Genomic DNA, 12,783 nt, shown 5'->3' on the forward strand with positions numbered 1-12,783 from the left:
CACTGTAACAGTATATGTTTCCAATACAAATGTAATGGATATGAGCATCCGACAATGTGTTTGTTGAGAACTGCTCGTTCACTTGCTAGCAAACTCATTTTCCTCTTGCACTTCCATCAAAGATATGATTAAACAAACTGGACCATGATTGTATTTAAATATTTTTTTAAAAATTATCTTTCATCAAATTGATTACTATTAAGAAATGAAAGCAAAATAATTTTTGTTTTAACATAGAAACATATTTATTACAAATCATTATCATCAAAACTGCATCAGTTCTTCAAATGACAATACAAATCAAGTAAGAACAACAGAAACTTATAAAAAAGCAGATACTCTTATGATAAATCATTAATAAAGATGATCTCTTTCAACATTAGTTCACCAGGCTTACTGATTAACATATTCACTAGTATGTTCTCTTTCATCCTGCATCTAGAATGCGATGGGATTTACAATATCTTTCATCCTGCATCTAGAATGCGATGGGATTTACAATATCTTTCATCCTGCATCTAGAATGCAATGGGATTTACAATATAAAGTAACAAATTACTGGTCAAGACAACAGAACCACTTTCTTCAATATGCACAATTTTAAACAACATAATTTACATTCAACATAATTTACATTTCAAAGCGTTTTGAAAATTTGCAATCCCACCTATTATAAAAGATTTTGAATAAAAATTATGGAGCATTCCTTTTACCGGGGTATATATTGTACTCATAAGAGTGATTAAAATAAACATCATCATTGATTTCCATGACAAGTTCTAATACAAATGCCCTCATTTGAAATAAAATTGCAAGTAAGATCAATTATAAACATTAGCAGTAAAAGATTAAAGTCCCCATAAAAAAAATTCATGAACATTTTTTGCAATATCTACTCATGAAGTAGGTTGACTAAATGCCTCATAAACATTGGCAGCTAAAGTCTTGGCCGATTCCAAAAGCAAGAGTTCCTGTAAAACAAAGAAGTTGGTTTTTAAATGTCTGAAAGAAAATACAAGTAACTGAACTGACTGCATTAAATTCTAAATGCTTAGGTATTGGAATCAAAGTCTGCATTGAAGACAAACTGATCATGATTAATCTTACCTGAAGGAGTGGATTTGGAGCATCACTGCAAAGCTTGTACAGGCTGCCATTGAAAATTGGAATCAACTTTGCCATTGGAATTCCTCCCAGCAAATATTCTGTATTGTGACTGAAAGTCATGAAAATTTTCTATAGATATACTGCATACATATATCCTAAGTACTAGTTACTAAAACTTCAAAATACAAAATAAAATACATTTCAGGAGGCTAGGTGTTCCACAAATATCTAATACCAATAAAGAGAAATTCCACAATTCCTTCTTTTAAGAGTTACATGTATTCTTATTTAAATATTGTTCATAATAACAGACTTTTACTTCTTCTTTCACCATACAGCCTTCTTTACAGAGAAACCAAATGTGACAGTTATACTTCCCTCATTATTAATAGAAATAATTACACTGTACCTGCTATTTGGGTCACCAGACTGTAGATTTGTTTTGTAACTCTCAGCAAGTAAGTCTAGCAGTTTCTGGAATCCTCTGTCAAGACTTGTTTTCAGTACGATATGAAAGTCAGCACTGTTGTAAATAAACAACCAACAAATATGAAAACAATGATTCAGGAATTCCATCATCTGATGATATAATGTACCCGAAACTGAAAATTGTTTACCGAAATCCTTTTTTCTACACATAAACTACTAGTTATATAAAATTAATATACCTTTCTAAAATATCTCTAGTTTCTTGCATGAGGCCTTCATGAATTTCATCTGTACCTTGAGTGACCTAAATGTTCAGAGAGAAAGGTACTTAGAAAACTCGATCTTTTAACGCACATGTATCATTACATATACACTTTACTAGTATGTACATATATCAGCATCAATCATATACTGAAAAATTCAAATCAAAAAACAACAAATTTTTCACTCTCTAAAAAATTTCTAGTAATCTCAAGAGTTGACTTCAGAGAGAGAGAGAGAGAGAATTGTGATACTCACAGCACTTACAGAGTTTTCTGGTGGAAACATGTAAGGACACAACTGTAGGGTTGGAGAAGACAAATTGGAGATCTCAGGACTTGTTTCCAGCCTCTCTCTGATGTGTTGTAAACAGGACTCAACATTGTGAAATGTTAGCCGCTCTTTCAGAGAAATGCTTAAAGACATGCAAGAATTTCTTCATGAACTATGCATAATTGTACATGTAGATTACAGATTGAATAGCAGTAGTTATAAAACATGTAATGTCTTCAATACTTCATTTGGTTACATATACCAAATTAAATATACAATTACCTTGAAATTTCTTTCTTCACAGCTGATTTAATGAGTTCACCAAGCTGACAGATGCCTAAAATGGAATATTATGACATTCAACAACAGAAACTTACTTTTAAAACATTTTAAAACATTTTTTATAAATATATCAAGAATCCACTTTAATTTTTAAGTTTCATCTTGATATCCAATGGTTACCTTTATCCATGAAGTGCTTGATCTCGGACAGGTACTTCTCCTGGGCTGGCTTTGGTATGACACGTACTGGTGTTTGACCTGGTGCACCTTCTGGTTTCTAAAACAGTGATGATATACATGTAGAGTATATCAACATAAAAATAAGTGCCGGGTAATAGACCTTTACATTTATGAGAGACAATCAATACTGCAGTTACATGCACATTTATGTAGCAATAAGAGCACATGTACCGGGTACATGTACCAATATGTTAAAGGGACCAGGTACTCTATTCTCCAGAGAAGTCATGGGAACATAAAATTTAAGCCCCTTTTCACCACATTTCCTTACATGCATATCAATGTAAGAAAACTGTCAAAATATGAAAGATTAGGGAAAATGCACACTAAAATTTCCTTGTAACTATGATTTCCATATATCAAGTTCCACATACATGTTACTATTTTCTATTGTTGAATTGTTTATACAGGTAGAGTGTACATAGAGCTATGAAAACTAACACCAATGAAAGATGATTGCCAAATCTAATTGCACATGTACATGTATATGGGTACTAATGCACTTACCTCGCTGTTATGAGTAGAGGTATTGTTATTCTGTAGGTAGATGTATCCACCAATCACATTTAACTGGATTCTGACCAGGAGGGACATTATACTACAGGCATACACCACACAAACCATCCTTGTCACGCCTAAGTTGAAAAAATAATTTCAAATTCACTTATTATAAAAGAAAATACATGCATATACATGTAGCCTTAAACAGCAAAAATTTTGAGAGATCTTAAATTCTTTATGTGGTATTATAATTATGTGGTATTATTAAAAGAAAATTTAAAGATGTATTTATTACTGGCAAATATTTAACACTAACTACCAAAGTAGCAAATGTATTTCTTGAATACCTTTTCTTACAACTTACTCAAAATTTTCAATTCTTCCCATAGCTCTAGCTTGTTGCTTGGACTGAAAAATGATTGAAAATATTTATAAAATCTGCAGTTAGTGAATTACATTAGATAAGTATATCAATAAAAATTAAGATGCTGCATTCATTTAAAATGTTCTCATCTTAGAATAAGATCTGTCAACTAAACACATGTACATGTACCAGTAGTCTTATACAGTACAAGTACCAAAACCTATCTACAGAGTTTGAAAATTTTGAAATTGAACCAGCATTACTATGAATACTATATACTATAATTGATACTATGAAAGTTGGCAACACAAAAAAAGAGTAAAAATATTAGTTTATTCAATTGCCAAAAGCTGTTTTAGGACACTGTATATCATTCTTGATTTAAGTCACATTCACATAACCAAGAGTGATGTACTATAGTTTGATTTTAGCTATATATCTGCTGAAATTAAGTAAATATACACAAAGCAATCAATTGATTTTATATAAAAGTCTGGGGAAAAAAAGTAATGATCCAAGGGCCATAACTCTTCTGAAAGAAGCCAGTTTAATTAAAATGCCACGAACAAAAAAAGCCAACTCAATATTTATAATCCTGGAAAACTGATTATCTTATGATTAAGCCTACAAGAATTAAATAAAACACAGAGGGGCAACACACTATTCCCAAAATCTGTTAAGAGGAAAGAACAAAAATACAGATGGCAGATGCACAGAAAGAATTTCTCTGCTGGGCATTAGAAGAGTACTTCTTTACACCATTGTTGTCCTGTCTACAGATGAATTGAAACAAAGGTTAAATTTTGCTTCATTGCTTTATCTACAGGGAATGCAGACTGTAATTGTAAACAGAGAATATATAATGTACTTACTTGGATTTCAGAGTGTCTGTTATTGATTCTGTGTCAAACAGTTGCTGCAGGATTTCTCGTAAATTAGGCACCATTGAAAGCACTGAAATTCATTATGGACTTTAATTGTGCATGCATCAAGAATGGAAATCTCAGTTTAAATCAAAGTACTGAAGTACTGACGGGAGTTGATTTTATCGATTATTATTTATTCTAAAATCAACGATATGTTATTTTGCATGTATGGCAAATAAATTCCTATAAGTATTTGAATTACGCACATTTTTTATAATATGAATTCTCCTACAGGAATTTAGTGAAAAACCAATATCATTCATGTTGTGTAATATTCAAAGAATTATTCCATCAAACTACGTATCAGTAATCAAAATAGTTATGAGAAATTGTATGGATCCAAGCAAAATTAAACTCTAATCTCGTTCAACCAGACTCTCAGCTGTATCCGTTATCTACGACAAGCAAGAGAGACTCTCTGCCTGTCAGAGATTTACCGAGACAGCCGAGCGTCTGGTTGAACGAGACTATATTGAACTCTGGTGTAGGAATACATAAAATGTACGACTTAAAAAAATATCTAAATTGTTTGTACCATATAAAATCTGACTATTTACAAGGTATCTATAAATTAGTTTCCTTGAAAAACATATATTTGCTTGCGAAGATGTGAAAAACAATGCTTAAGAACTCATTACTTCGAATTTATTGATTAGAACTAAATGTTGTCAGCGGTGTTGATTTGTGCTTAGGTCCAAACACTGTTTCACTTTTGGTTTGCCTGAGTAACTGCATAGGAGAGTTGATTAAATTAACTCCCAAAAATCCTAGTCAGACTGCATATGGCATATTGGTTCAATAACTAGATCCCTTGATATTGCAACAAGGGACATTAAAACTACTTCACACACTCAGAATATCAAGTTTTAATATCACAATTATCAAATTTAAGTACCGCACAGTAAAACCTACCTGTCATATTGCATGTTCTCTGGTTGCTGTCAAAATGATGCTGCCTCCTACAACCAGAAGCATGAAAAGATTATTCAGAACATTTCCAAATGAATTATAAACATACATCAATAATAAGGTAATATTCTCTAAATTCACATAATCAAGATTTCTGTGGCAAAAAAATCACTGCGTCAATATTAATTTCAGACATGAAAGCTTATGTTAATAGCAAAATCCATAAGTTACCGAGCATGGGTCAAACAGTCACTGGCTTCCTTCTCTTGTATTTCCTTTATTCTTTTATGTGCATATCTATATGCCATATAAACACCTTCAAAAGGAGAAATATATTCATACAGATTGGTTTTCAGACACAGAGAGCACCATTAGGTTTTTTTTGCAGCATTAAATTTTGCATAAACTAGTTATACTCTGTCCCAACTTTTTGCTTGATATTTTGATAATCATAAATACCTTTGTGCCAAAACTACATCCATACACTAGGGTGAAAAAGTCAAGAGTATCTGTTTTGAAACCCCCCCTCTATCCCTTCAGGTTTCAATACACAACCAAAAATAAAAAGTTTATGGGTATCTTGCATTGCAAATGACATGAAAAGTACCAGGATGATAATGTTGAGAAATTGTGCACGTACTCCGAGTGACTTCCAAATGGAGAAAAGATGTTAACATTTCACATTATACGGTAAATCTCCATCAGAAATCTGTGTTAGTTCTTATGAATTTTTCAAGTGAAAAATGATAGAATGTTGATGAAGATATCTGCGAAATTTTCCTTTTCATCTATTTCAATTTCATTTCTTATACAGGTGTGTGTATTTTTATTAAAAATTGTTCAAATGTGCAAATGTGATGGAAACAATAATTTGTAAATTAGTATGACAATGTATATTTTCAATGTTCTGTTGAAACTATAAATAAACAGTTTTGTGTAACACATGCAAAGAAAAATTGTTTCATTTTTTTTCTTGTAAAAAAAGGACCATATTACAATCCCGAGTTTAATTAAATTGTGAGCATACCCATCTATTGATATAATTGAAAACTTTCTGACAGTAATCAGTGAGGTTGTGTAAAAATTAAACCAAAAAGGCGTGGGAATAGGGGGCGTGGGCTATACGTAGTATTCAACAAAACCATTTTCATTACGATCAAGGGTCTGGTCGCAAATGTAGAAAACTTTTCATTATGAAATAGTATCACCATATCAAATAGAATTCATGAATCATTATATCAATATCAAGTATTAACAGAGTTGTCTCATCCGTCATTGGCAACTCAGATATATGCTCATGAAAAATCGTGTTACACTACATCAAGTGGCGCAAGTTTTAAAATAATGATGTTTTACCACCAATGAGAACTCCGCCATAGACTAATTTTCTTCTATGCTTTTTAATCTGTGTCCATATCCACGAGATCATCGTTAGTTGCACCTAAAACATGTGCAAATCTTTTGACAGTAAACTTTGGTATACACGATCAATGTTATTTGGACGCTTGAAATGAAAATATTAGCTCTTTCTTCTAATTATTCGAGTTGTATCAATATTACAATTATCTAACGACAATCAAATAGATTGGTGTAATTCAAATAAGTAACCAGGGTAAACAAAAGTTTTATTTTCAAAAATTTATTAGACTAAAAAAAGAACATTTCAATACCACATAGAGCAAACCATACTTACATGTATAAAATGTTAGTGATACAATAATTTTTTTAATGCAATGACGCATTCATTAACAAGAGGCATAATATTATTCATTTCCAAGCTTATCTTTTAAAAAGATTGATGAGCTAGCGCTGTAGCCATCGTAAAACACAGAAGCAGATTTCTAAAACATTGGTTTAAATTTCTGAATCGATTAATTAACAATAGGAAGGCACGTACAGTGGTGTAGCCTACTGTAATTGTGCTAGAGTGGGGTCTCAATTTAGAATTGTGAATCTAGAGTGGACGTCACATCGGCAATGGCATAGCTTATTGACTGTCCCTTAATCATTCTGTAGCTACTGTAATTTCAATTTCGAGGTGAAAATTTTCAAGAACCATTGGTACTGTTTTTGTAGCAATCGTATCTTCTCGGGCCTTTCCGGCAAGCTCGGAAAACATATCCGAAGTTGTTTTCCGAGCTTGAAGGAATTTAAGATAAAGTAAGCTATCTATTATAATATTGAATATAACGTATAAGACCTTTAGCTACTGTTACTTTTTGACTTTTACAATAAAACACAAAACTTCATGTGAATATGATAAAACGAAATTCAAATCGTACAGTTTATCTACAGTAGTAAAGTATTCCCAGAACCCCCCACTATGGAGTCGAGCATGCGTATTCCAGTGCAAAAGACTAACGTAGTTGCTAGCGCTCGAGAGCGCTAGCAATAAGTTTGTACAACACAAACAAAATATAGCAATTACAATTATTTATAATCTATTTTGATAATGTTTCAATACTATGTGTGGGCTTAACCTGAACCATATATTTTGGTCTAAAAATTTTAGACTTCAATAAATTTCAATCAACATATTTTGCATGAACATACAGATTGTTTTCCATAAGATATAAACTCACAAACGTGTGTTGAAATGTATGTTGATATTTAATAATATAAATCTTTCATAGTCCAGATGGAACAGAAATTCTCCTTACTCCAGCATCCATGTCAAAGAAACTGAGCAACTTGACAGCACTGAGAGCTTTCTTGGTGGTGACTCTTTATCGTGGCGGTCCATCCATCTTGGGCTCTGGCAATCCACCTACCGATACCTTGGCCTCTGCCTAACTCCTGTGACAAAGAGTATGCAGATTGCATGGAGATTCATTTTCATGTCATAATAGACATCACGTTTTCTTGCCCTGTTTGCCAATTTTTTCCTTTCGCTTTTTGACATGTTTTGGGATTTTGTTTTTCCTCTTTTCCCGCTTTTCCTCTTTCACCTCTTTTTTTCTTTCCTGCAACACCAAAACATCCCATGCTCATACATGAACGTAATACTTGTATGCAAATGAACAACTGATATATCAAATAATGTACTAGATTTACAAGTGTTTGTAAACTTACTCTTCTGTCTTCTGCAGTTTCATTTTTTGGTCGGGTGATGGACTTCTTTTTAGAGTTATCTCCCTCTCCATCCTCCTCCTCTTCTTCCTCTTCATTGTCACTGTCAGATCCACTCTCTTCTTCTTCACTCTCACTTTCATCACTCTTTGACTTATTCTCTTCATTCTCAGCTAATAATGCTGGTTGCTGTAAAATATTCACTGAGTTATATGTATCAAACTTAACATTTATAGATTCTATTGTTGATGGGTATCAAGAAAAATTAATTTTACATTGCAACACAATTCTTTAAGAACACTTCACACAGAGAGAGAGAGAGAGAGAGAGAGAGAGAGAGAGAGAGAGAGAGAGAGAGAGAGCAGTCTGATTAAAACCATCCCCCTTCTCCTACAGTTGTCAGGCTGAACACTGTAGGAGAAGGGGATAGTTTTAATCAGACTGGTTAAGGATATCAGTAAAAATACTAAACACACATAAGGGGAGATAACTCACAGTTCTAACTCCTTCCAGGTTCTCTTGCAAACCTGTTAGAGTGTGATACAGCATCTGAAATGCACAAAAAAGTAACAACTCTTAATTAAATGTACTTCCTGGATGAAAAAATAGGTAACTCTTATTAAGAATATGAAAATATAAATGTTTTTCCTATCTGTAATACATACTGGTAGTTGAAATCATAAATCATAGGTAAAAACTGAACTTTATACATGTAAAAAACCTTTGCCTGATCAAACATGGGCACAGATTATAAGTTAATTCTGTATAATAATAATCTTAAAAAAATTTGCAAGATATTCAATCCACTGATACACTAAGTTTGGTTCTTATTTTATTATTACAGTTTCTCTGTATGCACAAAACTTCACAAACCCCTTCTGTCTGCCCTTCCTTAGCCATAATAACATCCCGCTCAAAGTCAATCACTTCATCCAAATTTCTTGGAATAAAAGAATGCTTAAACACCTGCAATAAAACGTATTAAACACATCAAAACTTTGTTAAAATTCAAGAAGAGAGAATTCTTTGATCATAATTAAATAAAACATGTTGATGTTTAGCTGACAGTCATTGGACTTTGGATTGTTTTTACCTCCTCGTCAACTTTCTGTTGCTCTGTGATGTCATCAGTACTTCGCTCAGAGGCCAAGGTCATGACCTTCTCCAGATAGAGGTCAATGTTGTCCTCTGTGATTGTGGCATCCGTCACAAAGTCAAACAGCTCTTTCACTGTCAGTGTGCTCACATTTTTCTTTTTAAAGAACTCTGGAAGAGCATCATTGTATCAATACTCATTCAAAAGTTTGAGTCTTTGTACAGGATATAGTAAACCAATTTTTTACATGCACAGTATATTGGCAACTTTTGCAAGTACCAGTCAGAAGTAAATACTTGTTATTATGAGCTACTACATGAAAACATAACGTAAATGCATAATAAACAAAATTAATAAAGCCTCAACTGCACAAATTAGTTTTTACAAACCGTAATTAAAGTGTTTGCTTATTAAAGTTGATTTTAACAAAAAAATCCTTCAACTGACCTGTTACGTTTGTGCAATCCTTTCTCAGAAATTCCAAAGCACAGGGATGGTCATGCTCCACTGACTGTGAGACATCAATTACATATACTCCTCCATCATGGTATCTAAAAATAGGAACAACTAATAAACTGCAAACAGAGTATGTACCAGCGATAGCTCTCAAAACATTTAACACACACATTGTAAACACATTCAAAATAGATGAATTAATCCCTCTTTTTTAAATATTATGAAAAGGTAGTTGAAATTATATTTCGTATGTTTAGTTAGAAAGAAAAGCCTCCTATTGGTTGATATTGGTTTTCTCATTATACTGGTTCATGCATTCATATTAGACATTGTTCTATCAAAGCATTTGTATAGCAAGCCATTATCCATTTACTAACTTACAGCATGTTGAATTCACTGAGATCAGCATGGATTAGTCGACAGGTGTGGTACAAGGTACGTATGATGTGTATACACTCCAGATAAAGTTCTCGTGCCTTTGTTTCTGATATATCACAGTCCTTCAACAGGGGTGCAGGCCTACAACAAATCTTCATCTTTAAGAAACACCTTCTGTAACATTTGATGTTTTTCAATACCAATAAGAATCCATTGATTTTAAAGCAAAAGACACAAGAGTTAATTAAATGTAGAATCAAAGTGGATTTGGTACAGAGAAATATCTCCATATACAGGGAGTTGGACAATACATAGTCATTTTCATTTTAACCTCCCTTGTTTAGAAGTTGATCATAAGAAAATCTATATCCAAGAAAGTATATGTATTAGTAACCCACATGAAAATCTTCACACTTACCATCCATCAGTGCCAATAAATCTCATAACTAGAACATGACTTTTAAGAAATATTGGTTCTGGACAAGGTAATCCTGCCTGGTACATTCTGAAAAAGAAAAGAAGCAGAAATTTCTTTAACACTGCTGATAGAAGAGAAGAAAAATGTTTAAAGAACAAAACAATTCATTAAAATCAAACGGTAATATGACCCAATCTCAAAGACAAAAACTTACCTGCTTAAGTTACGCATCTCTTTTTCGGCCCATGTTCTCACCATTTTCCTTGGATTGTGTTTACAGTATCCATGACGAAATCTAAACTCTCCTGTGACATATTTGTCCCTGTCTTTAAAGACAAGAATGGAAGTCTTGTATACCTAAAGAAAAAATAAAACAGATCTTAAGCAAAAAAATTTCAACTCTTATGGCTGTAACATACTTAAATATTAAAGTGTACAGCACTAAACTGCTGTTTCTGATCTTTAAGGTCATAGTCTCCATATTATGCATCTAAAACAAAATCAAATCAAATACAAGTAGCCTTAAATATGTTAAAAAGAAATACACATTACACTTGACATACGTGCAGTGCCCTGTACCTTGATTGCTCTATCGCCTTGATTTTGTGTGGTAGCATGGTACACATTAGCCTCTTTGCCTGTACTGATACAGCCATTGATTTCAGCAATCAGTCCTCGCTGCAGGAACTTGAAGAGAATCATCCTTGTCCGAGGGTCCATCACCTGCTCCGCTGTAGCCCGGTCCTTCTTATCCTTGGATTTTGTTCTAATAAAAAATCAAATTTTTAGTAAGTTGCTTATCCCCAGAAAATGACATATGAATGAAATAAGATATGACAATATCATCATGAGTAACAGATAAAATGTACATATACCTGTCAGTGTCCATTTTTCTTCCAGCATGAACTAACGCTGATGCTGCTGCATTTGGTAAAACTGGGCCCTCATACTTCTCTAAAATTCACCGAAATCTTTGTAACAGGTATATTGTTGATAACTATGCAGAAAAAAACCTACTGGACATAACATTTAAATTCCACATATATTTAAAAAACAATGCTCACCTACATTAATCTTCTCCACAAATTTACTTAAAGTTTTTTCTGCAGGTTGATATGCTGTCATTTTCTGATGTTGCCGTTTCGGTGGGTTAGCATTGGGCTGCAATACATGTTTATACATACTAATTCAACACATTAAATGTGCAATATCTGCAAGGTTAAATTTGGTGAGGATATCTGAAGTTGTGCCTTTACAGAATCTTGACATTTGTTTGTGAGTACAAACCTGTGATGTATGGGAATTAACAGCATTATACTTTTTGGTAAAATTTCCCGAACATCCATCCCAGTCATAAAAATCATCGTCATCTTCATAATCTTCATCGTCATCAACATCATCATCCGCTATGTTATCTTTGTATTCATTGGTTTCAAAACCCAGTTGCTTTGTTACACCAAACGTGTGAAACTCATTTTTTGTAGTATAACATCTATGAACATAAATAAATTATAGCAAATAAAAGATTGTAGTGTACAATAACACATTTGTTTAATATATGTATATACACATACATTCTCTTTTGAAAAGTGGACAGGCATAGCTTACATCAAACGAGAATATTGCACATATTGCACAACATATGAAAATACCACTGACATAAATATGACTTTTGTATAAAACTATTCAGGATTACTCTGAAAATCAAAATATACATTTGACATAAATATATATCATACACTTCGTCATCAACATCATCAAACTGTCCTTCCACCACTCCATAACTGCCTGACATTTTCTGTCTAAAATCCTCGTGCTTTTCCTTCCAAGTTACCGTTAATTGTTTGTATCTCGAGCCCGATTAGATTCATTAACAAGTTGTTTTTTTTAATTCGTACTGTACAAACGAATTAATTAATTTATTCTGCCAATTTGAAATGTTACTTAAACGCCGTCGTAGACAACAGTAGGCTTATTACAGAAATTCTTATTTCTGCTTTCGGTGGATCAGGATGTAATTAGTATTTTAGTGCGACATCGGTAATCACTTTCAAGTCGTCTGCTATCACAGACC

General features: G+C 32.9%; 1 protein-coding gene across 1 annotated transcript; it reads right to left on the reverse strand.

Moving 5' to 3' along the window:
* Positions 1-220: 220 nt before the first annotated feature.
* LOC128165302 (serine/threonine-protein kinase RIO1-like) lies at positions 221-12,575 on the reverse strand. The gene is made up of 25 exons (XM_052829702.1): positions 12,449-12,575; positions 11,997-12,201; positions 11,774-11,870; positions 11,585-11,663; positions 11,289-11,475; positions 10,924-11,066; positions 10,710-10,796; positions 10,295-10,432; positions 9,905-10,008; positions 9,455-9,627; positions 9,235-9,327; positions 8,857-8,910; positions 8,365-8,550; positions 5,752-5,777; positions 5,296-5,342; positions 4,330-4,411; positions 3,458-3,501; positions 3,100-3,227; positions 2,533-2,629; positions 2,353-2,407; positions 2,065-2,212; positions 1,776-1,840; positions 1,517-1,630; positions 1,108-1,216; positions 221-971 (listed from the first exon to the last, which is right to left on the reverse strand). Exons 1-25 carry the CDS (start codon positions 12,502-12,504, stop codon positions 897-899), a joined length of 2,592 nt encoding a protein of 863 aa, XP_052685662.1. The 5' UTR covers positions 12,505-12,575; the 3' UTR covers positions 221-896.
* Positions 12,576-12,783: the final 208 nt, after the last annotated feature.

The sequence above is a fragment of the Crassostrea angulata genome, chromosome 10, assembly GCF_025612915.1.
Source record: "Crassostrea angulata isolate pt1a10 chromosome 10, ASM2561291v2, whole genome shotgun sequence".
Classification (NCBI taxonomy): domain Eukaryota; kingdom Metazoa; phylum Mollusca; class Bivalvia; order Ostreida; family Ostreidae; genus Magallana; species Magallana angulata.

Coding starts and splice junctions, on each gene's coding strand:
- LOC128165302 (XM_052829702.1), bottom strand. CDS start 12,504: ATGTCAGGCAGTTATGGAGTGGTGGAAGGACAGTTTGATGATGTTGAT. Junction 5,778..8,364: donor AAACTGCAGAAGACAGAAGA/GTAAGTTTACAA, acceptor TTTTCACCCTAG/TGTATGGATGTAGTTTTGGC. Junction 5,343..5,751: donor GATGTAGTTTTGGCACAAAG/GTATTTATGATT, acceptor TTCTGGTTGTAG/GAGGCAGCATCATTTTGACA.